Source organism: Micromesistius poutassou (assembly GCF_964030765.1).
Source record: "Micromesistius poutassou genome assembly, chromosome: 19".
NCBI classification, from domain to species: domain Eukaryota; kingdom Metazoa; phylum Chordata; class Actinopteri; order Gadiformes; family Gadidae; genus Micromesistius; species Micromesistius poutassou.
The window spans coordinates 290,540-318,418 of NC_140289.1; the positions used below are offsets into that span (position 1 = coordinate 290,540).

At 53.3% G+C, this 27,879-nt stretch overlaps 3 protein-coding genes across 7 annotated transcripts in view; all 3 read right to left on the bottom strand.

Annotated features, from left to right (window-relative positions):
* The window catches only part of rev3l (REV3 like, DNA directed polymerase zeta catalytic subunit), a 35,221-nt gene extending 17,546 nt beyond the window's left edge, over positions 1-17,675 (bottom strand). Inside the window, exons 1-13 of the mRNA XM_084484041.1 lie at positions 16,425-17,675; positions 13,010-13,199; positions 12,583-12,657; positions 12,207-12,367; positions 11,013-11,184; positions 10,069-10,163; positions 9,798-9,902; positions 9,122-9,206; positions 8,789-8,901; positions 8,487-8,615; positions 5,576-5,765; positions 5,312-5,460; positions 1,172-4,979 (exon numbers count right to left, since the gene is read on the bottom strand). Coding sequence (XP_084340167.1) covers positions 1,172-4,979; positions 5,312-5,460; positions 5,576-5,765; positions 8,487-8,615; positions 8,789-8,901; positions 9,122-9,206; positions 9,798-9,902; positions 10,069-10,163; positions 11,013-11,184; positions 12,207-12,367; positions 12,583-12,657; positions 13,010-13,199; positions 16,425-16,563 — 5,411 coding nt within the window. The 5' untranslated portion in view covers positions 16,564-17,675. The remainder of the gene's footprint in view (positions 1-1,171; positions 4,980-5,311; positions 5,461-5,575; positions 5,766-8,486; positions 8,616-8,788; positions 8,902-9,121; positions 9,207-9,797; positions 9,903-10,068; positions 10,164-11,012; positions 11,185-12,206; positions 12,368-12,582; positions 12,658-13,009; positions 13,200-16,424) is intronic.
* Positions 17,676-18,328: 653 nt separating this feature from the next.
* Positions 18,329-25,087, bottom strand: traf3ip2a (TRAF3 interacting protein 2a). 5 transcript variants are annotated; one of them, XM_084484061.1, is made up of 11 exons: positions 24,902-25,086; positions 24,654-24,719; positions 22,768-23,157; positions 22,401-22,503; positions 21,748-21,902; positions 21,383-21,471; positions 21,219-21,287; positions 20,099-20,203; positions 19,410-19,484; positions 18,605-18,762; positions 18,329-18,550 (listed from the first exon to the last, which is right to left on the bottom strand). In XM_084484061.1, coding segments are annotated over exons 1-10 (1,203 nt in total). In that variant the 5' UTR covers positions 24,903-25,086; the 3' UTR covers positions 18,329-18,550; positions 18,605-18,612. The 5 variants fall into 5 exon arrangements, with proteins under 5 accessions (XP_084340187.1, XP_084340186.1, XP_084340189.1 ...); XM_084484060.1 differs by having other exon boundaries at positions 18,329-18,762; XM_084484063.1 differs by having other exon boundaries at positions 18,329-18,762; positions 24,654-24,694; positions 24,902-25,085.
* Positions 25,088-25,865: 778 nt separating this feature from the next.
* Positions 25,866-27,719, bottom strand: LOC311364198 (putative G-protein coupled receptor 139; the record flags this gene model as incomplete). The annotated part of the gene is made up of 2 exons (XM_084484209.1): positions 25,866-26,881; positions 27,641-27,719. The coding sequence occupies 2 exons, from the start codon at positions 27,717-27,719 to the stop codon at positions 25,866-25,868; spliced, it is 1,095 nt and encodes a 364-aa protein (XP_084340335.1).
* Positions 27,720-27,879: the final 160 nt, after the last annotated feature.

Sequence of the window (27,879 nt, forward strand, 5' to 3'; positions counted from 1 at the left end):
TATATATCATATTTAATAAAACAAACAATTCAAGGGTAAACGCAATATCTAGTTTCAAGTTCATTGTAATGATCCTATTCAGTATTGAGTGACAGATCTTGGGGGGGGGGGTTAGCATAACTTAATAAATGTTGATACATGTTAAAAGGTGCAGTAGGTGACATTTGTAAACAGCTGCAAAGAGACGGCAGAAAAGAGCAGAAGAGAGCAGCATATCGACCGGATCTTCAATAGCCACATGTTAACCGTAACCGTAATCTAGGGGAGCACTTCAATCTGACCTACTGCACCTCCGACAGCTACATTGTAATGCCGCTTTTCCACTGACAGTATCAGCTCGACTCGACTCAACTCGCCTCGACTCGACTCGGTTTGGTCGCGTTTCCATCTAAAAAAGTACCTCTTCAATGTGGGCGGGTCGTAGAAAAGAACCTCTCCACCGTGGGCGGGTCGTCATTAGGTTTTAATCACAGGAGACGCGATTCCCGGGAAATCTTAATCTGATCAAGACTATTTCCTGATTCCCGGGAAAGGTTATGATGGGAAATAAAATAAAATAAAAAGCGCAATGACTGCGCGTCTATTGTTGTCATACGGTAACGTTGACGGAGGCAAAACTTGAGCCCTAGGAAAGGAACGACACTGAAACAAAACAGCGAAACGCTGATCCTCCGGAGCCGGTCCGTGGAATCCAGCCACGCCGGACACACACAACCACGCCGGACACACACAACCACGCCGGACACACACAACCACGCCGGACACGCACAGCCTAACTCTAGCCCCGGGAAAGGAGCGACACACACGGCGAAACGCTGATCAGTGTCCCCCTCTGGAGCGGGTTCGTGGACTCCAACCACGCCGGACACAACTTAACTTTGAATGATTATTCCCATTTACAGCCGCTGGCCAATCAGTTACCAGCAGCCTGTTAACGTCACACAAAAGTACCTACTCCGCTCGTTTGGAACCTCGACGGAGGTAGTACTAAAAAAAAGTACCCGGTACTAGGTACCAGGTACTTTTTTTGCCAATGGAAACGCAAAAAAGGCGTGGCGAGTCGAGTCGAGTCGAGCTGGTACTGGCAGTGGAAAAGCGGCATAATAGTCTAGTCTTAATAGTAGTCTAAAGGTCTTAGTCTACTATGAAGTATAGTATAGTCTAGTCTTACATGGGCCTCCCGGGGGCGTCGGCGGGGTCGCTGCAGAAGGGTTCCTGGAAGGCGGTCTCCGACAGCTGCAGGTCCAGCAGGGAGCTGAGGATCTCGTCCCGGCTGGGCGGGGACATCAGGGGCTTGAGGACGTGGGCTCCTCCCGCCCCGGCGCCCCGGAGCCGGCCCTGGCACTGGGAGCTGACGGAGCGCGGCGAGCTGCCGGGCGTGGTGGTGGCGGTGGTGGTGGTGGTGGCGGTGGTGGCGGTGGTGGCGGTGGCGGTGGTCAGGGCGTCGCCCGCCTCCGGCAGGTCTCCGGCGGGCGAGCTCTCGCTGTCCACGAAGGAGGCGGAGGTCAGCAGCCGGGGCTGGACGGGCTCCAGGGCGGACAGGAGGAACTCTTTGCGGTCGCACTGGAAGTCCTGGAAGGGGCTCAGGCCGCGGCTCTTCCCGGCGGAGGAGCCCCACTCCCTTCCAGACAGCTGATTGGACACGGTGTCCCCGTTCTCCGAGTTCTCAAAGAGATCGGGACTCTTGCGCTCCTCCCTCTGCCAGTCGGACGCCTCCTCCGGCTCCTCCCCGCCCGAGGACGAGAGCCTCAGGTCCAGAGCGGGCACTTCCTCCAGGCTGACGTCGCTGAGGAACTTCGCCGGAAGGTTCTTGTCGCCGAGCACGAAATGGCTGCCGCTGTAGGGGCTGGAGAACTCGGCCTGGTCGATGGCGTTGATGTCAAAGTTGTAGTTGTGGGGAAGGTCCGGAGACAAGCTGTCCTCGATCAGGTGGCAACTGTCCAGACCCGGGTCTGAGAGGAAGACGGGGCTGTCCTCGGACGCGTCGGCCTCCCGCTTCACGGGGATCTGCGGCTGGCTGCCTCCCTTGGCCTTGCTGCTCCTGGGTCTCTTGCGCGCGGTGGGCTGTGGGTTTTTGGACTTGGCGGAGGAAGCCCTCCTTGATCTTGGCGGCCTGGTCGTGGGGTCTGTAGGTGCTGCTGCCGCTGCAGCAGCAGTAGCAGCAGCAGCAGCAGAATCTTTGGAGCTCTGCACCCCGACGGTCTGCAGAGGAAGGGCCTGGGCCAGCTGCCTCTTCTGGAGCAGCTTCTTCAGGACCTCCAACCCGGACGGGGACGAGGTCTCTGACAGCGTGGGTATCTGACCGTTCCTGGAGGCAGGGGAGTGCGGGGGGTTTGCTGCTGGAGCGTGAACCTTACGGTCTTCACGTGAAGGTTCAGGCAGAGGCGTCACCTGAGGAGTCGTGCATATCACGGGTACAGCCTCTGCCTTTACCACAGCCCCCGGACCGGACCTCTGGCGCTCCGCTGATGCCTCGCTCTGGTTGACCTCCATGATGGACGTCTCGAGGTCCTCAGCCTTTGGTTCGCTGAAGAGCCTTGGGGAGCCTGGAGCAGACAGGCCGTGGGAGCAGGCCCGAGTGGCCGTGCTGAGAGGCTGCTGAGAAGGGACCTCCTGGGAGGAGATCTCCGGAGGTGGCTGCTCATCGTCTGAGAAGAGAAGCTGTGAGGTTTCACAGTCTTTGGGTTCTTGACCTCTCTTTCTCTGTGCTTTTCTGGGTTTCGTACGAGTTGTCGAACTGCTGTCGTCTGCAGTTTCTTCATCTCCTCCGGCCGCTTTTCTCCTCCTCCTCCTCAACGTTAGGCTGATCGCTGGTCTCGTTCTTCCCGTTTTGGCTTCGTTTCCTTCACCTTCGGAGGGCTCACTGGCAGCACCGGTAACTCTTCGTTTAGCCTTCGGGGACTTCTTAGGTTTGGCACTTTGGTTACGGCAGAGCGTCTGAGACCGACTCGGCGTTGCCGGCGGATCTGGAGGAGCCCAACTGAGACAGGGATCGCTGAGGGGGTTGATGAGCTGACCTGAAGGTCCAGCATCCGTCAGAGGGTCGCTGGGCGACCAGCAGCGAGGGGGGGTAGAGTCCACCGGACTGGCGCACCTCTCAGAGAGGTAGCCGAGCTCCAGCATCACGTCGTTGTACTCCGAGTCGTGGTCGTCCGCCCGCTCGGCGTAGCAGGGGTTTGGCGGGAGCAGGGAAGGCCTCTCTACCCTAGCTCTGTTCACCTTTCCTCCTGGTCTGACTCCAGGCCTGAGTGGTGGTCTGGGGGAGCCGCTGCCCGTTTTCTTGGCTGTGGCAGCGGCCCTGGCCTTTCGTCTGGGGTGTTTCTTGGCCTTTGGCTCAGACATGGGAAACTTGATGGCTGAGGACTCTGGTACCTTGGGCCAGAACTGTTTCAGAGGGGCTAGTTTACTGTACTGCTCCAGTTTGTCCGAGGTCAACAAGACCACCGGTTCGGCCACGTTCACCTTTGCCATCTTCACCAGCATGTTCTTCTGTCCCTTGAACCGGTTGATGATGATGTACTTGATGATGATCGGTGGTTCCTTCTTGCGGCGTTTCTGGTTCTTCAGCTCCGGAGCGCTCGCCACCGGATGCTCCTTCACGGAGACGGTGTTCTTGAGTCCCGGGGCTCCGGATGGCTCTCCATCCTCGCTGTCCATGCTCTTTTTGCGTTTGGTTCTCAACGTGTACTTGCTGTTGAGCATCCCTGAGGGTTTGGTGACGGAGGAGGGAAGCTCTTCCAGGGGAGAAGGCCTTTTCTCCAGGGTGGACGACGCCAGATCAGAAACAATAGCAACAGTCAAGGGGTTATGGGCAGGGGACTGCGGCGGTGGTTCCTTACATTCATCTACGTGCCGCTCTTCACCCACCAGCTCTTCTTTTATATTTGGCACTACCCCTGGCTCCTCTTGGACTGGCTTTGGCAGGACATCTGTGGAGAGACCACCCTTGGTGTCGGTCTTCTCTGTGTCCGTGCTCAATGGCAGGATGTTGGTGAAGTGGCCTCCGGTGAGGCTATTGGAGGAGTGCTGCTCTGGGCTTTCCACAGCATTCACCTTGCTCCTCTGGGCCGGAGATCCAGACCTCCGCTTGCTCAGCTTCAGTCTGGACCGGCGGGGCACCGGCAGCTCCACCTCCTCGGCCTCCCCTGGTTTGGGGGTACCCGCCTTCTTTCGGGTCAGACAGTTGGAGAGGATGACGCTGGGGAAGAACTTGTAGTGGGCTTCCTGCTGGGCCACCATGGTCCTCTTGTTGTCCTGGTAGTCCTCGTACCTTATCTTGAGCTCCCCGACATCTCCTTCCTCCTCCTCCTCCTCCTCCCCTATCTCCTCGTCCCCCTCGTCCTCGTCCTCGCCGACCTGGCGGATCCTGTCGTCTTCCGTCATCCGGTCCTCCTCCCGGTGGGAGGAGGTCCTCAGGGTGGAGCTACTGCAGTCCTTGTGACTGATCTCCACTTCCGTCTTCCCCGAGACCTTCCTCAGCTCCGAGTAGCACAGTGAGAAGGTCCTGTGGTTCTGCAGGATGGAGAGGCAGTTGTTCTCCACCTTGTTGTTGATGCTGCCGCCGTACTTCTTCCTGCTCTGGGTGATCTTCCTGCTCCCGAACGGGAAGCCGTCGAGATCCGCCTCCTCCAGGGCCATGGACGTGGCCTTCTCGTACGAGTAGAGGGGACGGACCTCCTCCTTCTTCTTCTCGGCACACGTGGGAGACGCCTCGGAGTGGGTGCCGGTCTTACATGGGATGGGGTGCTTCACCGGAGGGATGTAGGGGATCTGTTTGTTGATCTTGAACCCCGTGGAGCACTGGGTGCCGTCGTCGCGGCTGGCGCTGGACAGGAAGTCGGAGGGCTCCTTGGTCTCCCGGGGCGGGGGGGGGGTGGAGGGCGGGGTACCCCCGGGTAAGCGGTTCCTCTGCACCAGGAACTCGTCCGGAGCGGTGAGGGAGGAATGGTTCCTGCTGCCGCTGTCCGTTAAGGAGGAATCTGGAGAACATAGAGAGAACATATCAATGAGCTCCACCACCGATAGACCGACAGGGACGTGACTCAACGTCTGGGTAGGAGCCGTCAGGATGGCACCTGTCTTGGCACCACCCACTGACCAGCATGCAACAAGAAACAACATGCTGCAATGACCATTTTGTTCTTCAAACAAGAGTTTGAGGGAAAGACCGAATGTGTCGGAACGTGTCAGAACCGAGGTTCTGCGCTCTGATTGGACGACCAAGGAAGAACCGAGGTTTCTGCGCTCTGATTGGACGACCCAGGGAGAACCGAGGTTCTGCGGCTTGATTGGACGACCGAGCGGGACTCACCGCTGCTCTCGTCGGCGGCGCCGTCCAGCTGGGGGATGACCAGGCTGGTGAACAGGGAGTTGCTCCCTGCCCACTCCATCTCCTCCTCCGAGGACTCCAGCACCTCCTCACCCACCTCCTCCTCCTCCTCCTCCTCCCTCCCTGCCGGCCTAACAGAGCAGGGGGGGGGGGGGGGGGGGTCAAGGGTGAGACTCATGTGATGATGATGATGATGTGAACACACGCACACGCATACACGCACACGCACACACACACACTACACACCTCGACGGCTCCTCGGCCCGGTCCCATCTCTGTGACATCATCACGCTAAGCTCCGCCTCTTCCTGCTGCAGCTCAGGCTCCGCCTCCTCCTCGTCGCTGTTGTAGTGACGGGGGGGCGACGCCCGGAAACCGTCGTCCTGAAGGCCGGCCAGGAGGTCCACCATGGACCGGTCCAGATCCCCGTCCTGGTCTGGAGCCAATCAATAACATCATTAATCACATTAATAATGACCTGTCTCTGTACTGTCTAACCCCTACCTGCTCCTTAATGACCTGTCTCTGTACTGTCTAACCCCTACCTGCTCCTTAATGACCTGTCTCTGTACTGTCTAACCCCTACCTGCTCCTCAATGACCTGTCTCTGTACTGTCTAACCCCTACCTGCTCCTTAATGACCTGTCTCTGTACTGTCTAACCCCTACCTGCTCCTTAATGACCTGTCTCTGTACTGTCTAACCCCTACCTGCTCCTTAATGACCTGTCTCTGTACTGTCTAACCCCTACCTGCTCCTTAATGACCTGTCTCTGTACTGTCTAACCCCTACCTGCTCCTTAATGACCTGTCTCTGTACTGTCTAACCCCTACCTGCTCCTTAATGACCCGTCTCTGTACTGTCTAACCCCTACCTGCTCCTTAATGACCTGTCTCTGTACTGTCTAACCCCTACCTGCTCCTTAATGACCTGTCTCTGTACTGTCTAACCCCTACCTGCTCCTTAATGACCTGTCTCTGTACTGCCTAACCCCTACCTGCTCCTTAATGACCTGTCTCTGTACTGTCTAACCCCTACCCGCTCCTTAATGACCTGTCTCTGTACTGTCTAACCCCTACCTGCTCCTTAATGACCTGTCTCTGTACTGTCTAACCCCTACCCGCTCCTTAATGACCTGTCTCTGTACTGTCTAACCCCTACCTGCTCCTTAATGACCTGTCTCTGTACTGTCTAACCCCTACCCGCTCCTTAATGACCTGTCTCTGTACTGTCTAACCCCTACCTGCTCCTTAATGACCTGTCTCTGTACTGTCTAACCCCTACCTGCTCCTTAATGACCCGTCTCTGTACTGTCTAACCCCTACCTGCTCCTTAATGACCCGTCTCTGTACTGTCTAACCCCTACCTGCTCCTTAATGACCCGTCTCTGTACTGTCTAACCCCTACCTGCTCCTTAATGACCCGTCTCTGTACTGTCTAACCCCTACCTGCTCCTTAATGACCTGTCTCTGTACTGTCTAACCCCTACCTGCTCCTTAATGACCTGTCTCTGTACTGTCTAACCCCTACCTGCTCCTTAATGACCTGTCTCTGTACTGTCTAACCCCTACCTGCTCCTCAATGACCTGTCTCTGTACTGTCTAACCCCTACCTGCTCCTTAATGACCTGTCTCTGTACTGTCTAACCCCTACCTGCTCCTTAATGCTCCTTAATGACCTGTCTCTGTACTGTCTAACCCCTACCTGCTCCTCAATGACCTGTCTCTGTACTGTCTAACCCCTACCTGCTCCTTAATGACCTGTCTCTGTACTGTCTAACCCCTACCTGCTCCTTAATGACCCGTCTCTGTACTGTCTAACCCCTACCTGCTCCTCAATGACCTGTCTCTGTACTGTCTAACCCCTACCTGCTCCTTAATGACCCGTCTCTGTACTGTCTAACCCCTACCTGCTCCTTAATGACCTGTCTCTGTACTGTCTAACCCCTACCTGCTCCTTAATGACCCGTCTCTGTACTGTCTAACCCCTACCTGCTCCTTAATGACCCGTCTCTGTACTGTCTAACCCCTACCTGCTCCTCAATGACCTGTCTCTGTACTGTCTAACCCCTACCTGCTCCTTAATGACCTGTCTCTGTACTGTCTAACCCCTACCTGCTCCTTAATGACCCGTCTCTGTACTGTCTAACCCCTACCTGCTCCTTAATGACCTGTCTCTGTACTGTCTAACCCCTACCTGCTCCTTAATGACCTGTCTCTGTACTGTCTAACCCCTACCTGCTCCTTAATGACCTGTCTCTGTACTGTCTAACCCCTACCTGCTCCTCAATGACCTGTCTCTGTACTGTCTAACCCCTACCTGCTCCTTAATGACCTGTCTCTGTACTGTCTAACCCCTACCTGCTCCTTAATGCTCCTTAATGACCTGTCTCTGTACTGTCTAACCCCTACCTGCTCCTCAATGACCTGTCTCTGTACTGTCTAACCCCTACCTGCTCCTTAATGACCTGTCTCTGTACTGTCTAACCCCTACCTGCTCCTTAATGACCCGTCTCTGTACTGTCTAACCCCTACCTGCTCCTCAATGACCTGTCTCTGTACTGTCTAACCCCTACCTGCTCCTTAATGACCCGTCTCTGTACTGTCTAACCCCTACCTGCTCCTTAATGACCTGTCTCTGTACTGTCTAACCCCTACCTGCTCCTTAATGACCCGTCTCTGTACTGTCTAACCCCTACCTGCTCCTTAATGACCTGTCTCTGTACTGTCTAACCCCTACCTGCTCCTTAATGACCTGTCTCTGTACTGTCTGACCCCTACCTGCTCCTTAATGACCTGTCTCTGTACTGTCTAACCCCTACCTGCTCCTTAATGACCTGTCTCTGTACTGTCTAACCCCTACCTGCTCCTTAATGACCCGTCTCTGTACTGTCTAACCCCTACCTGCTCCTTAATGACCTGTCTCTGTACTGTCTAACCCCTACCTGCTCCCTTAATGACCTGTCTCTGTACGGTCTAACCCCTACCTGCTCCCTAATGACCTGTCTCTGTACGGTCTAACCCCTACCTGCTCCCTTAACGACCTGTCTCTGTACTGTCTAACCCCTACCTGCTCCTTAATGACCTGTCTCTGTACTGTCTAACCCTTAGCTGCTGCTTGTCCAACAGTCTGACTGGTGATAGTTAGTGGGTAGTTACCCAGCGTGGGGGAGTGGCTGGATGCTTGGGAGGGAGGAGGGAAGATCTGACTGGACTCCAGGACACTCAAGATGGCTTCCTCATCCACCAGCGCCTCCTCTGGGGACGGACTGCTGCTAGGACCCATGGCTAACACACACACACACACACACACACACACACACACACACACACACACACACACACACACACACACACACACACACACACACACACACACACACACACACACAGTTAACAATAAGAGGAGGGGCTTGTGACCATAGTGGGAGTTACGCGTGTCCAAAAGGGGAGGGGCTTACCTGGCTGGGAACACGGGTGGCGCTCCAGCCGGTTGGCCGGTGTGGAGGGAGGAGGGGTGTGGCTGACCGGGTGAAGAGTCAGCTCCGCCTCCTGGTCCCCCCCCGTCGGGGTCCTGCACACACAGGAAGTGACATCACTTAGAGCGCTCTGCTTCCTGGTCGCACAGGAAGTTGCTCAATCACTGTGAGTGTTGGTATGCACACCGCTGCCCGGCGGGGCCCTAATTCATTAAGTAAGACATTAATTAAGACCGCTAACGACCTCAGAGGAGCCAGGGGACCCAGGCGCGCCCCCCCCCCCCCCCCGCGCCCCCCGCCCCGTCCTGAACTCACAGGTCCAGGTCGTTCTCCTTCAGGATCTCTCTGAACCTCCTCAGGAACAGCTCCTCGCTCTCCGCCAGGGCGACGCTGGGGCGATCTACACACACACACACACACACACACACACACACACACACACACACACACACACACACACACACACACACACACACACACACACACACACACAATGTATTTTTTTTTTTTTTTTTTTTATAAATTAAAAAAATAATAATATAATAATTAAAATAACAATTTTTTTTTACATTTTTTAATTACAATTAATTTAAATATATATATATATTTATATTTTTTATATTCAAATTGTGGGGAAGGGGGCACAGGCGGGACTCAGGTGAGTTGGTTGAGTGCGGCTGGTCACCCAGCCCCACAGAGGGGGACTCAGGTGAGTTGGTTGAGTGCGGCTGGTGACCCAGCCCCACAGAGGGGGACTCAGGTGAGTTGGTTGAGTGCGGCTGGTGACCCAGCCCCCCACAGAGGGGGACTCAGGTGAGTTGGTTGAGTGCGGCTGGTGACCCAGCCCCACAGGCGGGACTCAGGTGAGTTGATTGAGTGCGGCTGGTGACCCAGCCCCACAGGCGGGACTCAGGTGAGTTGATTGAGTGTGGCTGGTGACCCAGCCCCCCACAGAGGGGGACTCAGGTGAGTCCGGGACTCGGGGTCTGACCTTGAGAGCGCGGCGTGTGGATCTGAGAGGGCTGGTTGTTCTCCCTCCTCCTCTGCTTCTCGTCCTCCCAGATGGCCTGGAGGCCGGGGTTACGGCCGATCTGACCTGCACAGCAGAGACACACTGAGGAACCAACCACTGGACCCGGTCTGACCTGGACTATCAGGACCCATCTGACCAGAGCCGGTTCTGGACTTTAAGGACCCCACTGACCAGACCCGGTTCTGGTCTAGCCTGGAGTAAGAATCACGACGTCATGCTTGTGTCTTACTCTCGATCTCCAGCCGGTTGAGGATGTCCGTTGCCACGGCGTCAGCCTCCAGCTCACAGGTGCTCTGGCGCTGCACACCTTCCAGGACCAGAGAGCTGAGGAGGGGCATCAGGTCAGAGGTCAGGGGTCAGGGGTCAGGGGAGGACCAGGTGAGCAAAGGACATAGTGAGCTGGAGTGTGCCATAGTGAGCTAGAGTGAGGCATAGTGAGCTAGAGTGTGGCATAGTGAGCTAGAGTGAGGCATAGTGAGCTAGAGTGAGGCATAGTGAGCTAGAGTGAGGCATAGTGAGCTAGAGTGAGGCATAGTGAGCTAGAGTGAGGCATAGTGAGCTAGAGTGTGGCATAGTGAGCTAGAGTGAGACATAGTGAGCTGGAGTGTGGCATAGTGAGCTAGAGTGAGGCATAGTGAGCTAGAGTGTGGCATAGTGAGCTAGAGTGAGGCATAGTGAGCTAGAGTGAGGCATAGTGAGCTAGAGTGTGGCATAGTGAGCTAGAGTGTGGCATAGTGAGCTAGAGTGTGGCATAGTGAGCTGGAGTGAGGCATAGTGAGCTAGAGTGAGGCATAGTGAGCTGGAGTGTGGCATAGTGAGCTAGAGTGAGGCATAGAGTGTCATAGTGAGCTTAATTGTGTCATAGTGAGCTAAAGTGTGGCATAGAGTGTCATAGTGAGCTTAATTGTGTCATAGTGAGCTAAAGTGTGGCATAGAGTGTCATAGTGAGCTTAAGTGTGTCATAGTGAGCTGGAGTGTCATAGTGAGCTGGAGTGTCATAGTGAGCTAGAGTGTCATAGTGAGCTGGAGTGTCATAGTGAGCTAGAGTGCCATAGTGAGCTAGAGTGTCATAGTGAGCTGGAGTGTCATAGTGAGCTTAAGTGTGTCATAGTGAGCTGGAGTGTGAGGTAAGGGTGAGGGCTCAGTAAGAGAGCTGAGGCGGCAGGGACCCACCAGGGGAGGTTGTCCGGCTCCCAGCGCTGAAACGAGGGCCCCAGCACGCCGTCGTTAAGTCTAGAAGCACAGGGACTCCTCCAGGGGCTGCAGCCAGGGGCCCCACTGGAGCCAGGGGCCCCACTGGAGCCAGGGGCCAGGCTGGGGGCCACGGAGCCTGGAGTGTCGTCCTCTGGGGAGACAGATTAAAATGGTGATGAGTGATGGAGCTTTTTAACCGGGAACGGTCATAACAGAAGGAACACCCCTTCTGTTAGGAAGGAATGGTCAGGAATAGACAGACAGACAGACGTTTTCAGGCCAGTACCCATTCTGAGGAGCATTCACTGTTTCACCAACAGAATCGCCCCTTCCACGAAGCGGACCTCCAAGAACGGTGTCATATCTTACCCAACATCGTTATTTGACCACCATATTATAAAGACAATCTTCAAACGACGATCTTTTTCCAACAAAATAATATTGCCAAAGTTTCAATTCCAAATTCTATCTCACCCCCCTTCAGAACGTTTCATTAAAAGTTACTCTCTCTCTCTCGCCTTCACAGCCAATACAGTGGGCCAATCCCAAAGTCAGCCCAGGACTGAGGACTAAGGACTTAATTGATCTCAGGTGCTAATTAAGTGAGTGAGTGTGTGAGGCCACATGGGCTCAGATAGGTTAAAAAAACGGGACTGGGACAGCACTTCACGAGAGAACATGTTACCGTGGCAACGTTTAATGACAAAGATGCTGCTGACACTTCACGATTGCCGGTTTGGATATTTTCATTTTAAGTTTGTTGCTTTCCACGCGGCCAAGGCACAGGAGACGGCTGCCTCATTGAACATATTTTTTCAATATTTACAACTTTCTTAATTATTAAATAATTAGCTTGTTGTCGTTTACCTTCCTAATTTCCGGATTTCCCTATGGTCTCCGCGGTAGACGTCACAACGCTTTGAACTGTGGGTGATTCCCTTAGGTTAAGTCTGCACTGATGCGGACTCACGGAAAGGCCTCTCGGTAAGCGTGGACTCAAACCCTCACGCCCCTTGACACTCGACATCGGGACAGCCCTAAGGCCGTACTAATTTCGCGAGAACGTGCAGCAAAGTCCCCAAGTCCGTGAGTCCGGATTTTGGGATTGGCCCAGTCTCTCCGTTCTGTTGAGGCTTTAGACAGACAGACAGACAGACAGACAGGACCCCTGACCTGTGAGGGGCTGCGTGCGGAACTTGAGTGCGGCCAGGTGCAGCAGGTTCATGCCGTACAGGTTGTAGTCGATGAAGACCTGCAGCATGAAGGGGATGTGGCCCTCGTGGGGCTGGTACACCTTGTTCATCACCGCCCCGCTGCACAACAGCGCGCACATCCTGCACACACGAGACACACGCCTTGTTCAAAACACACACACACACAATTACACACGCCTTGTTCAAAACACACACACACACAATTACACACACACACACACACACACACACACACACACACACACACACACACACACACACACACACACACACACACACACACACACACACACACACACACACACACACACACACACACACACACACAGCACTACCTTTTCACCATCTGAGGGTTGTACAGGAAGACCTTCATGTACTGCTTCTCGTTGGCATGGTAACCATAGAATGGCCTGGGGGGAGAAAGAAAGAAAGAGCGAGCGAGCGAGCGAGTGAGAGAGAGAGAGAGAGAGGTTTACTAAATCTCCATAGTGACAGGAATTAGATCTAATATAAATCAACAGGAGTGACATTTAATCTGAATCTACCTAGCGACAGTTTTGACCTAAATACAGGTGTTACATCTAAACTAAATCAGGCTGGCAACCGGTGCAACATCTAAACTAAATCTAACTAGTAAGAGGTGTAACCCAGCAACAGGTGCTCCATCTAAACTACATCTAACTAGTAAGGGGGTGTAACCTAGCAACAGGTGCTCCATCTAAACTACATCCATCTACCTGGAGAGAGGCGGGTTTTACTTACATGCCCGACACCAGCGTCACCTTGAAGACGTGCTGGGCGCTGGAGGCGGGGTTGCCCATGGCGATGTTGAGGGCGCGGTCGATGCTGAAGGCCACCTGCCGCAGGTGTCGCTCGGGGGCGGGGCCGTAGCCGTCGTAGGGGACGTAGACGTACGGGAACGCGCCGTGCACGTGGAGACACGTCTTCTGGCCTGGCACAGGAAGCAGAACATCACAACCCAGTACCCCACACACACACAGACAGACACACAGAGACACACACACACACACACACACACACACACACACACACACTCTGAGCTTGTACGCTTGTTCTGCAGTTGCTAGGCAACAGTGCTGGTAAATCAGCAGATGTACCCAGACAGCGGAGAACTGTCTGGTCTTTGTTGTTGGGGATGACTGTTAGGGTTAGACCTCTCAAATTATGAGTGGTGGGGTGAGGGATGGGTGTTGCCCTCCTCCACCACCCCAGCCTCCACCTCACCAGCCTCCACCACGCCAGCCTCCACCACGCCAGCCTCCACCACGCCAGCCTCCACCACGCCAGCCTCCACCACGCCAGCCTCCACATCACCAGCCTCCATCATTACTGACATCACTTCAAATCATCACACCCCCAAACACAATGACAACACGACACCGTCACAAAACAGGACAGCATCCTACACCATCATCATCATCATCATCATCATCATCATCATCATCATGGGCGGACACACGAGGTGGAGTATGTGTGTCCTCCTTCTTGGTCCTTATGGGTCTTCAGGTGGGCCAAGAGGCCGATCCTGGACCCGCATGTTTTGGGGCAATGTGGGCCTGGGTGGGCAGTGGCGATTGTGGGTTTGGGTGGAACCTTTTTTGTGGAAGCAATCTCGTTTCTGCGTCTGCGTTTGTCTTCTGCAGCACTATGGAGATCGACATTATACTGCGCAGGTTCCATCTTGGACAAGTTGTCTCCAGGCTGCCCTGTTTGTTGCTGTGGCCTCCCAGGTCTGAAGGCCTACGTGGCACTTCTTGAGGATTGCTTTGACGTTATCTTTGAACCTTTTCTTTTGGCCTCCTGGGGCCACGCTTTCCTTGAACAAGCTGTGAGTAGAGGACTTGTTTGTTCGCCCTACACCATCATAACACGGAGGACATCATCTTACACCCAAACACCATCACAACACAAGGACAGCCTCCTACACCAGAACACCACCATCATAGCACAAGGACAACCTCCTACACCCGAACACCACCATCATAGCACAAGGACAGCCTCCTACACCAGAACACCACCATCATAGCACAAGGACAGCCTCCTACACCAGAACACCACCATCCGACACCATCATAGCACAAGGACAGCATCCCTCAATCAAACACAACACCATCACAACACACCATTTACACCATAACAACACACCACAAATTCACAACACCATCTACACCGTCAAAACACAACATCAGCCAAAAAAGATGTGGGATGCGGGGGAAGGAGGAAAGGAAGGAAGCCTGGCTCAGTGCTGCCTAGCAACAGAAAAACAGCCTTTTTAGGATGGAAAATTCCTTTCAGTAGCTTGCTGATAATATATCACACACATTATAACATCAGACACCAGTGTTTAATATCACACACACACACACACACACACACACACACACACACACTGCTACACAATCACCAGTGTGTTTAATATCTCCCCCATTACAACACAAACACCAGTGTTTATAAGATGACACACAATACAACCTAAACAGCAATGTGTGTGTCATGTCTCACACACACTGCCAGAGTACTGAAGTACCTTGACAGAAGTGAGTAATGGATGTTTTTGCAACAGTGACTGGTCGTGTGTTGAGAGGGGGAGTTGGATCAGGCCTTGTGCAACCCCCCCCCACACACACACACACACACACACACACACACACACACACACACTTCTTCTCCCATATTCACCTCCTCTTTAGTTCCTATGAAGCTCCTCCTCTAGAACATCTCCTCTTCTTCTAAACCTCTTCCTCCTCTAGACCATCTCCTCCTCCTCCTCCTCCTCCTCCTCCTCTAGACCATCTCCTCCTCCTCCTCCTCCTCCTCTAGACCATCTCCTCCTCATCCACAGGCTGAACATCTGTAGCTCCTATGGGGAGTGGTTAGCGGTCATGCTACAATGCTCAGGCCCCAGCATACAGACCTCCAGCAAAGACCACAACTCAACACACAGTTAAGTACCATCAGCTGTTTAAAGGGGTAGGCATCTTCCAATCATTCACAAGCACATGCGTTGCCTGGAGTTTACTAATGAGTCACTTCCCCTTTAAGAAAACTTTCTCAAATGGGCTTAAAGAGTCCATGGAGTGAGAGAGGAGAGAGCAAGCTTAATCCTCAGGGGTTAGACTGATGGAATGTGAGAGAGGCCTCTTCTTTGTATTCACACACACGTGTGTGTGTGTGTGTGTGTGTGTGTGTGTGTGTGTGTGTGTGTGTGTGTGTGTGTGTGTGTGTGTGTGTGTGTGTGTGTGTGTGTGTGTGTGCATGCGTGTCCTTGTAAGGTAAATGGTTAACTCTGAACCAACATATCCATATAATACACACCAGGCCTGGCCGATATGGCTGAAAGACATATCACAATATAACTTGATCATATTGATCGATTTCGATAACTATTGATCATTTGAATGACCTAAAAATACTAGGAATTACCATGCTGGATTTAAACACTTGTTTAAACACTGTTTAACATGACCTTCCACTGTTCTTCATTGATAAATACTCCAATGTTGATACAACAATGAAAAACACTCAAATATTGTAAACAAGTATGGAACCGTGTTTGTGAAACAAACCCAGCTGCTAGATTCGGTGGTCCAGTCTCTTATCGATATATAGTGAACATGTTTTATATTGATATTGATCAAAAGTCTATCACGATACGATAAGTTATGGTTTTATTGCCCAGGCCTAATACACACTATCCAAAAATCGATATAACATAATAGCCATTAAAATAATATCCATATAATTATCATACCTTTTAATAATATACATTTATCTCCATGTACTATACCTTTAATAATGTATATATATATATATATATCTTATAACCATATACCTTTAATAATATTAATATATATGTATTATACCTGAATAATTGTATATCTCCATAAAACATACCTTTAATAATATAGTTATTATATATATATTATAGCTTTAATAGTATGCATCTCCATGTACCACACACCCATCCATACGTCGCCGTCACGTAACGGTGCGTTAGCGATATGTCAGCCACCTCTAGCTCTGGACCTTTAACATTCCCGGCTTAATCATATCCAATGCGGACACGAATGAATGAAAAGCTATATTTACATCATAATAATAACACACGGAAAACATAATAATAATAATAATTCATAAAACACATAGTAATAAATACCTGCAGGTGTCGCCCCGAAGACGCGCACCACCGGTACCTTCTTGACGTCGCTGGCCCTGAACTCGGAGTAGCAGACGTCCAGGTCCCGCACCGGGCGGGACAGGTAGTAGTCCGCACTCACGATCCGAACGGAGAACATGACGGAACCAGGAGGAGCAGCTTTAGAACCAGGCGCAGACCCGGAGGAGCAGCTTCAGAACCAGGAGCAGGCCGAGAGGAGCAGCTTCAGAACCAGGAGCAGACCGAGAGGAGCAGCTGTAGAACCAGGAGCAGACCGAGAGGAGCAGCCTTAGAACCAGGAGCAGACCAAGAGGAGCAGCTTTAGAACCAGGAGCAGACCGAGAGGAGCAGCTTTAGAACCAGGAGCAGACCGAGAGGAGCAGCTTCAGAACCAGGAGAGGACCGAGAGGAGCAGCTTTAGAACCAGGAGCAGCAGCTTCAGAACCAGGAGCAGCAGCTTCAGAACCAGGAGCAGACCCGGGGGTGCAGGCGGGCGGTGGTCCCCTGGTCCGGGCTGACGAGGCAACGCAGACCCGCTCGGCTGTCCTCCATCAGCGGCTCCGTTGCGAGTGTTTCCAGCTGTTGACTCAACTGAAGCTCAATGCACACCGCGGTTCTAACGTAACATTACGATGCTTTAGTACAACAGCGCACTGTATTACTGTCAGCATCGACGGTATAATAACACACCGTATGGCGGCGGTTCAGTCTCAAGCCTTCGGGGCTAGGGGAGCTCCAGGTCCGCGTCCGCAGACCGACAAACGACACAACTCAGAACCGCACGCAACTCCCGAAACCGTCCGCATGTCTCCGCCAGCGAGCGACCCGCAGCCGCACGGCCACGGGCTAGCTGCTAAGCTAAACCAGCGGCTAGCTGCTAAGCTAACACCGCAAACGGGGACTGGGTGCGGGACGCGGCTAGCCAGTGGCCACCCGGCCGGGGCGCTTGTTGGCAGGCTAGCCGGGGCGCTAGCTGGCAGGCTAGCCGGGGCGCTGTGTCTCTTGTTGACAACATCAACACACCGCTACAGTCGGCGTGTTTCCATCACAGTCGGGCGACACGGGAGCTGTCACGTCTCCGTCTCGTCACCGCAGCATGTGGAGCAACACAGCGCACGTCTGTCCGTACAGTTAGTGATCGAGAATTAATAATCCATACAATGAAATGTCCAAATCTTTGCTGTGGTTCCTCCCTGTTCGGTCTGGACGGATCTTCTGCTGCACGCTCGTCGGGTTTCTCCGTTGGCCCTCGGCTCTCTCCGTCAGTCTTCGGCTCTCTCCGTCATTCACAGCGACCCCTACTACTCCCAGTAGTTTCAAAGTAAAAGCTGCTCAGCACCGGGAATCTCCCGGTATCTCCTGGTTGTCCATATATTCACGAGGGACTATAACCCTCCCGTATGATCCTGGTTTAAATGGACACCGGCTACTATTAGTACAATATAAAATAGGATTATGGTCTGTTTTATTAACTGTAGAAACCATGCAGGATAAAGGTCTTTATATAATTGAACTTAAGTAGCGACGTATTGAAGAAGCAGTTCTTCAAAAGAAGGCATTTAAAAAAAACATTTATTCAACCCTGTACTATGCAGTACCTGGTGCTCCTTTGAAAGTAGTGTCGCTGCTGTGGTGTTTTTATCTAAGTGTGTTTTAATACTGTCCACTGCACACTGCGCCCTATATAGACTACACACTGTCCACTACACACTGTATACACTACACACTGTCCACTGCACCCTATATAGACTACACACTGTACACACTACACACTGTACACTGCATAGACACAACGCACTGTCCACTGCACACACAATGTGTCCCGTCTGGATGAAATCTGTTGCGTTGTGGTGGATGGTAGGAGAAGTCCAGCTCAGTGACCACACGGAGCCAGATAGGAGACACTGCCACCTGGTGACACGTTTATTATTGCACACACATGAAGTCAAAGTTTACTGAACACAGAAGGGTATTTACAGAAATCGCTTTACAACCAGCTGACGAGAACAGGCCAGGGGGCGGGGTCAGAGAGGTCTGACAGTGAGGGCGGGGTCAGGAGGCGGGGTCAGAGAGGTCTGACAGTGAGGGCGGGGCCAGGGGGCGGGGTCAGAGAGGTCTGACAGTGAGGGCGGGGCCAGGGGGCGGGGTCAGAGAGGTCTGACAGTGAGGGCAGGGCCAGGGGGCGGGGTCAGAGAGGTCTGACAGTGAGGGTGAGGTCCCGGGCCAGGGTGGGGGTGACGTAGCGCTCCTCCCGGAGGAGGCGCAGCAGGAGGTCCTGGGTGTCCTGAGGCCAGCGGTAGACCCGGGTGTTCAGCAGCCAGCTCGGAACGTGCTTATTCTGCAACACAACACCGTCACCACGGCAACAACACCGTCACCACGGCAACAACACCATCACCACGGCAACATGACTGTCACCATAGCAACATGACTGTCACCGTAGCGACGTCACTGTCACCATGGCAACAACACCGTCACAATAGCAACAACTCGTTCACCATAGCAACAACACTGTCACCATAGCAACAACACTGTCACCATGGCAACAACACCGTCACAATAGCAACAACTCGTTCACCATAGCAACAACACTGTCACCATAGCAACAACACTGTCACCATAGCAACAACACCGCCACCACAGCAACATCAATGTCACCCATAGCAACAACACTTTCACCATAGCAACCACACTGTCACCATAACAACCACACTGTCACCATGGTAACAACACTGTGACCATGGTAACAGCACTGTCACCATGGTAACAACACTGGCCATGGTAACAACACTGTGACCATGGTAACAACACAGTGACCATAGTAACAACACTGTGACCATGGTAACAACACTGTGACCATGGTTACAACACTGGCCATGGTAACAACACTGTCACCATGGTAACAACACAGTCACCATAGTAACAACACTGTCACCATGGTAACAACACTGTCACCATGGTAACAACACTTTGCTTGTAACTGACCTTGATGGCGGAGGGGAAGAGCACTGGGACCAGTCTGAAGTTCAGCGAGCCCTGTCTGATGAACTCGTTCTGGATCTGAGGAGGAACAGAGCGTCAGAACCCCCCTGCTGCTCCTCCACCTCCTCCACTGTCTGTCTGTCTGCTCCTCCTCCACTGTCTGTCTGCTCCTCCTCCACTGTCTGCTCCTCCTCCACTGTCTGCTCCTCCTCCTTCACTGTCTGCTCCTCCTCCACTGTCTGCTCCTCCTCCTTCACTGTCTGCTCCTCCTCCACTGTCTGCTCCTCCTCCTTCACTGTCTGCTCCTCCTCCACTGTCTGCTCCTCCTCCTTCACTGTCTGCTCCTCCTCCACTGTCTGCTCCTCCTCCACTGTCTGCTGCTCCTCCTCCACTGTCTGCTGCTCCTCCTTCACTGTCTGCTCCTCCTCCACCGTCCTCCCGCCGCCCGCTGCCTGCCTGCCCTCAGTGCTGGGGGGGGGGGGCTCACCTGGCTGTGGATGTCCTCAGTGCTGGGGGTGTGTGGGAGGGGGGGGGGGGGCTCACCTGGCTGTGGATGTCCTCAGTGCTGGGAGTGTGTGGGAGGGGGGGGGGGGCTCACCTGGCTGTGGATGTCCTCAGTGCTGGGGGGTGTGGGGGGGGGGGGGGGGGCTCACCTGGCTGTGGATGTCCTCAGTGCTGGGGGGGGAGCTCACCTGGCTGTGGATGTACTTGGTGTGAAGACCGTGTTCATCGTCTCCTTCCCCCTCCACGTCCTCCTTGTATTTGGGGCTGATGACCACGATGATCAACACCGATTTCTGGAACAACACAGACAGCCTTCATCCTACACTCTCTACACTCTCTACACTCTCTACACTCTCTACACTCTCTACACTCCCTACCCTCCCTACCCTCCCTACATTCTCTACACTCTCTACACTCCCTACACTCCCTACACTCCCTTCACTCCCTACACTCCCCCGTGAGCCTGTGGGAGATGGAGTTTTTTTGCGTAGCGTGCAGATATTTGACCTTGCTAGGTAGAATGCTTTTTAAATGGATCGTTTTGATGTTAAAATTGTTTGGTGTCCTGAACCCTAACGCTTTAATTGCACTTTGACCCTGCCCTAACCTAACGCTAACTAAACCCAAACCTAACCCAACCTAACCCAATCTAACTCTGACCCTAACCTAACTCCGACCCTAACCCTAACCTAACGCTGATCCTGACCCTAACCCTAACCTAACCCTAACCTAACGCTGACCCTAACCTAACCCTAACCTAACCCTGACCCTAACCTAACCTAACCCTGACCCTAACCCTAACCTAACCTAACCCTGACCCTAACCCTAACCTAACCTAACCCTGACCCTAACCTAACCCTAACCTAACCCTGACCCTAACCTAACCCTAACGCTGACCCTGACCCTAACCTAACCCTGACCCTAACCTAACCCTAACCTAACCCTGACCCTAACCTAACCCTAACCTAACCCTAACGCTGACCCTGACCCTAACCTAACCCTAACCTAACCCTGACCCTAACCTAACCCTAACCTAACCCTGACCCTAACCTAACCTAACCCTGACCCTAACCCTAACCCTAACCTAACCCTGACCCTAACCTAACCCTAACCCTAACCTAACCCTAACCCTAACCTAACCCTAACCTAACCCTAACCTAACCCTGACCTAACCCTAACCTAACCCTGACCCTGACCTAACCCTAACCTAACCCTGACCCTAACCCTAACCCTAACCTAACCCTGACCCTAACCTAACCCTAACCTAACCCTGACCCTGACCCTAACCCGGACCCAGCAGTGACTCACATTGTTCAGGTAGCTGTCCATCCATCTGGTGATGTCCATCCTTCTGACCGGATTATCAAAGATATCAATCTGGTGACAACACAGAACACAGGTAGAGAAGTTAAGGGTTGGTACAGGTCAGGGGTCAGGGGTTAGTTAGGGGTGAGTTAGTTGGGGGGACGTACCGCAGGTTTGAATCCCTGGTCAGAGAGGAACTTGCTGAACGGAATCATCTCCCTGGCGGTGTCTATGGAGTAGGTTATGAAGACGTTCCCTGTCACACACACCCCCCCCCACACACACACACACACACACACACACACACAGATGACTTAGACACACACCAACCCGGTATCACGCGTTAACCCAGTGTGTCACACACACACACACACACACACACACACACACACAAGCACACACAAAAACCTTACAGAACACACACACACACACACACACACACACACACACACACACACACACACACACACAATGTGCGCGCGTTGTGTAAGAACCACGTGTATTTGTGTGTGTGTGTGTGTGTGTGTCTTACTGCACTCCTCCGGCAGGCTGATGGTCCGTCTGATCTCCTGGGTCCGGTCTCCGGGCGGCAGCAGCCCCGCGGGGTGTGACGTCATGACGCTGACCTCCCCCATCCCACCACCGGGGGGCGCCACCCGTCTGGCTGCGCCGTCGTCGGGAGGGGGCCTGCCCAGCGGGGGCATCAGAGCAGACGTGAGCCGCTAAAAGTAAAACAGCCGTAGCCACAGTTGACTCACGCCTGTGAGTCAACTGTACCCGCTGTACACGTCCGTCGACGGAAGAGAGTGTCCGACGCATGGGGTCTGCGTATAACGTGCGTATAACGCGATCTGATTGGCCAACGGATCCGTCGCTGCCTGAAAAGTTAAACTTTTCTCAACTTTTGGACGCAAGAGACGGAGCCGATTTGACGGACGGACCCACAATGCATTTCGGGAGCGTCCCATGTAAAGTCAATAATGAGATCCGTCCGTCGTCCGTCTCATAACTTTTCAGGCAGCGACGGATCCGTTGGCCAATCAGATCGCGTTATACGCACGTTATACGCAGATCGTGTTTTACCCCATGCGTCGGACACGCCCACTCTCTTCCGTCGACGGACGTGTACAGTGGGTACGAGGCGTTAGTCCAGAACTGGTACTGGGGTGAGTAAGGACGGTGTACCAGTGCTGGGGGTGGTGGTGGTGGTGGTGGTTATCGACGTGGTTATTATGGGCTGGCTTGTGGCACGCGCACCACCCGTTCCTCGGAGCGCCAACTGCCGTTCCTGCGGACGAAGACGCTTCGGTCATATTTTCTGTTATTACTCCTCAGAACATTATTATAACAGTTAAAGTCGTCCTTCTACACTTATATATAGAAGTATAAAATATATAGATGAATATATTATTATTATATTAATAAGAGTAAGAATAACATATTGAATATAGATAGATGAATATATTATACTTTATTTATTAATAAGAATAAGAATAAAATACAGGAGGTATAGAATATAGAACATAGAGGTCTTCCATGTATATTTCCGGACCTAGCGGTGTTCTGGAGGCGAGGGGCTGAACTCCACCGTGGCGGGGGGGGCAGGAGGAGGACACCAGGGGGAGGGGACGCTCCAGGCTCCCGGCCCCGTCCACAGAGCTCTCCTGGGGCCACTGGGGTCTGGACGGGTCGGGTCCGTGCCGGTCGTCCCAGGGACTCTGGGGACCCCCTGCCCCGTGGTGAACCCGGGACCCCTGGAGGCGCGGTGGGGGGGGCGGGCCCCCGGGGGGGAGGCGGGCCCCGGCCGTGAAGGCGGAGGCGTCGGCGGCGGCGTCGTCGTGGTAACAGCGCTGACAGGAGGGCAGCCAGGCGGCCTCCAGGCCTGACGTCATCGACACGGACTCGTCGGTCTCCACCGGGACGCTCCAGTGAGGGCAGAGTCCTGCTGGAGACGGCGCTGTCAGCATCACAGTGGGACACGGCCAAGCCCTGTAGCCCTTACCCGTAGCCCTAACTAAGCCTCTACTAGCCCAAACCCCTAGCCCTAAGCCTCTACTAGCCCTAACTAAGCCTCTACTAGCCCTAAGCCTCTACTAGCCCTAAGCCTCTACTAGCCCTAACTAAGCCTCTACTAGCCCTAAGCCTCTACTAGCCCTAAGCCTCTACTAGCCCTAACTAAGCCTCTACTAGCCCTAAGCCTCTACTAGCCCTAAGCCTCTACTAGCCCTAACTAAGCCTCTACTAGCCCTAAGCCTCTACTAGCCCTAACTAAGCCTCTACTAGCCCTAAGCTTCTACTAGCCCTAAGCCTCTACTAGCCCTAACTAAGCCTCTACTAGCCCTATCCCTCTACTAGCCCTAACTAAGCCTCTACTAGCCCTAAGCCTCTACTAGCCCTAACTAAGCCTCTACTAGCCCTAAGCCTCTACTAGCCCTAACTAAGCCTCTACTAGCCCTAACTAAGCCTCTACTAGCCCTAACTAAGCCTCTACTAGCCCAAACCCCTAGCCCTAAGCCTCTACTAGCCCTAAGCCTCTCCTAGCCCTAAGCCTCTACTAGCCCTAAGCCTCTACTAGCCCTAAGCCTCTACTAGCCCTAAGCCTCAACTAGCCCTACCCCTCTACTAGCCCTAACCCTTAGCCCTATCCCTATACTGGCCCTAAGCCTCTACTAGCCCTACCCCTCTCCTAGCCCTATCCCTCTACTAGCCCTATCCCTCTACTAGCCCTATCCCTCTACTAGCCCTACCCCTCTCCTAGCCCTATCCCTCTACTAGCCCTATCCCTCTACTAGCCCTACCCCTCTTCTAGCCCTACCCCTCTCCTAGCCCTATCCCTCTACTAGCCCTATCCCTCTCCTAGCCCTACCCCTCTACTAGCCCTAAGCCTCTTCTAGCCCTATCCCTCTACTAGCCCTAACCCTTAGCCCTATCCCTATACTAGCCCTAAGCCTCTACTAGCCCTACACCTCTACTAGCCCTATCCCTATACTAGCCCTAAGCCTCTACTAGCCCTACACCTCTACTAGCCCTATCCCTATACTAGCCCTAAGCCTCTACTAGCCCTACCCCTCTACTAGCCCTATCCCTATACTAGCCCTAAGCCTCTACTAGCCCTACACCTCTACTAGCCCTATCCCTATACTAGCCCTATCCCTATACTAGCCCTAAGCCTCTACTAGCCCTAAGCCTCTACTAGCCCTACACCTCTACTAGCCCTATCCCTATACTGGCCCTACCCCTCTACTAGCCCTACCCCTCTCCTAGCCCTATCCCTCTACTAGCCCTATCCCTCTACTAGCCCTACCCCTCTTCTAGCCCTACCCCTCTCCTAGCCCTAAGCCTCTCCTAGCCCTGGAGGGAACCCATAGCAGTGATAGAGAGCATTGGCATGAAGAGGTTTTGAAACCTTGAGTGTTGACAAGTTTGGAAACGCTTTACCTTTGAAAGGCTCCATCGGCTGGCAGGAAGTGACGCTGTGGCTGAGCGCCAGCAAACGAAAACACACTAAAGTTAAACATTAACCAGGAAAACACATTAAAGCCTCCATAGTATGTCCACAAACATGTTAAGCCCTCCGCAGTGTGTCTACAAGGCTTGTCCAATCCTCTTGGACTATACTTGACGACAATAACAACAACATCCATGTTACGAACAGAGCCGTGAACCCCTTCTAGACAAACACTTACTTCTAGAAGGATCTGGATCAATACACGGCTAGCTGATTAGGACGCTGGTCAGACTACCGGACCCAACCCGCCCTCTGATCCATTCAGTCAAGCCTTCTTCTGGACGAATGTGAAGAGATCTGTGTCACGTTTTGCAGCTCACCTGCGGTCGGCTAGCCCAACCTGTTCTGCTCTATCAGGAAGGAATCCTAGAGCTTCCTCCGGGACAAAGGTGTTATGCAAACCAGGTGGGGTGTGGTGTCCCAATCAGCCAATCAGCTCTCAGTTTATTTTTAGCACTTTTCCTTGCCAGTGATTTCACAGAATCATAACAGTAGTGAGCTATATAAGGTGATAAACATATACAAAACTATTCAAATGAAATACTGAACGCACTAATAATAACTAAGAATAAAATAATACAAATAATGCAAATGAAAATGAAAAGGAAAGATGGAAAAGGTTAGAAATGTTTGACTAGTACTCCACATTTAGATGTGTTCAGGTGTTTTCTCATCAGAAGACCTTTGTAAAGATTAAAAATAGCATTCATGCTGGTCCTGGTTAAGTCCTTTAGGTTTAGTTGTAGTTTAGTCCTAGTTCTGGTTTAGTCCTGGTCCTGGTTTAGTTCAACCTTAGTCCTGGTTCTGGTTAAGTCCAGGTTATGGTTTAATGGTAATGTGGTCCTGAATCTGTTGGGCAAGGGTTAGTCCCTGTTCTTGTACGGGTAGGTCTTAGTCCTGGTTCTTGTACGGGTTAGTCTTAGTCCTGGTTCTTGTATGGGTTGGTCTTAGTCCTGGTTCTTGTACGGGTTGGTCTTAGTCCTGGTTCTTGTACGGGTTGGTCTTAGTCCTGGTTCTTGTACGGGTTGGTCTTAGTCCTGGTTCTTGTACGGGTTGGTCTTAGTCCTGGTTCTTGTACGGGTTAGTCTTAGTCCTGGTTCTTGTGCGGGTTAGTGTCCGCCTGCTTCTTGTACGGCCGAGGGTTAATCCTGCTTGTGCTGGAGGTTGGTGAGCACCACGACCCAGGGCCCCCCCAGGGGCAGGCTCCTGGGCTGGGGCAGGGTGTAGACCTTCAGGGTGGTGTTGGTCAGGCCGGAGCTGTGCTCGCCCGCCGGCCGCCTGCACCGGAGCAGCTTCAGCAGCTCCAGACGGAAGCGGCGGCTGACCATGCAGTAGAGCAGGAAGTTGGCGGTGGAGTTGAGGTTCTGCAGCATGTTGGCCAGGTCGCCCGCCACGTTGATGGGCAGGCGGTAGTCGTCGCGGTCGAAGGCGGGGCTGTTGTACACGGTGCGCAGGATGCAGTAGGTGACGAAGCGCGGCAGGCTCAGCACCACGAACGCCACCGACACCGTCCCCAGCAGCAGGACGGAGCGGCGGACCAGGCTGCGCGTGGTCCGGCCGCTCGACGCCCGCCGCTGCTCCCCGCCGGTGAACAGCCGGCCGGCGCGGCTCAGGTGGTACCCGATCAGGCAGTTGAAGACGATGAGGAGGACGACGGGCACGCCGCCCGAGAGGACGCTGGTGACCCACACCAGCGCCGTGGAGTACGCCTCGTCGCGGTACCGGCAGCGCGACAGCGTGACGTTGGCGCCGTCCACCGTGAGGTTGGCGGGCGTCACGGCGTTGATCCAGGCCATGGGCACGGACGCCAGGTGGGACAGCGTCACCACGGCGGCGCAGGTGACCCTGGGGACGCGGGCGCGGGACAGGTGGCGCACGGCGGCGGCGCTGCCGAGCACCGCGTAGCGCTCGACGGTGAAGACCACCACCACCCAGGAGGAGCTGTAGAGGGCGCCGTACTGCAGGAAGGTCAGCACCTCGCACCAGGGCGAGAAGTGCCAGAAGGGCTGCAGCAGCCAGAAGGTGAGCGTGAGGTCCAGCAGGATGACCCACACCAGGTACAGGGAGTCCACCACCGCCAGGCAGCTGAGGTACACCGCGGCAGAGTCCGACATGCCGCACCGCCGCACGGAGATCAGGTAGAAGGTGACCAGGTTGGCTAGGGTTAGAGGGTTAGGGTAACACGGTTAGAGGGTTAGGGTAACACGGTTAGAGGGTTAGGGGGTCTGGGTTAGAGGGTTAGGGGGGTTAGGGTAACACGGTTAGAGGGTTAGGGGGTCTTGGTTAGAGGGTTAGGGGGTCTGGGTTAGAGGGTTAGGGGGGTTAGGGTAACACGGTTAGAGGGTTAGGGGGTCTTGGTTAGAGGTTTAAGGGGTCAGGGTTAGAGTTCAAGGGGTTTAGGGTAAGAGAGTTAAAGGTTTAGGGTTAGAGGGTTAGAGTAAGAGGGTTAAAGGTTTAGGGTTAGAGGGTTAGGGTAAGAGGGTTAGGGGGTCAGGGTTAGAAGGTTAAGGGGTCAGGGTTAGAGTTCAAGGGGTTTAGGGTAAGAGAGTTAAAGGTTTAGGGTTAGAGGGTTAGAGTAAGAGGGTTAAAGGTTTAGGGTTAGAGGGTTAGGGTAAGAGGGTTAGAGGTTTAGGTGGTCAGGGTTAGAGGGTTAGGGGGTCAGGGTTAGGGTATGACAGTTAGAGGGAGAGGAGGTATGGTTAGAGTTCAAGGTTTGGGCTTAGAGGGGTCAGAGGGTTAGAGTACAGAGAGGGGGAAGGAGTTTTAATTTGGTAACCCCAGCACAAAGAATAAGATTACATGCAACACAAGCTTGTAGGCCTACTGATGAAAAAGATGTCATCATTTTGGATCAATGGAATCAAAAGAAAAGTCATTACGTAAAGATTTTGTGACAAAGGCAAGTGGTCTAACCAACCTGGGATACCCATAATGCATAGCAAGGGGTAGTACAACTTCTGAACGGTGATGAAGACGGCTGTGCTGGCGCTGTCCATGATGAGTCAACACCCGCTAAGGCATGCTAACACCTGCAATAAAACCATTAGCCAGGTCACAACAGCCCAGCTAACACTCCAGCTAACAGAACACATGCTAACACCTGCAATAAAACCATTAGCTGGGTTATTATGGTTACACGGCACGCTGAATGCCAAC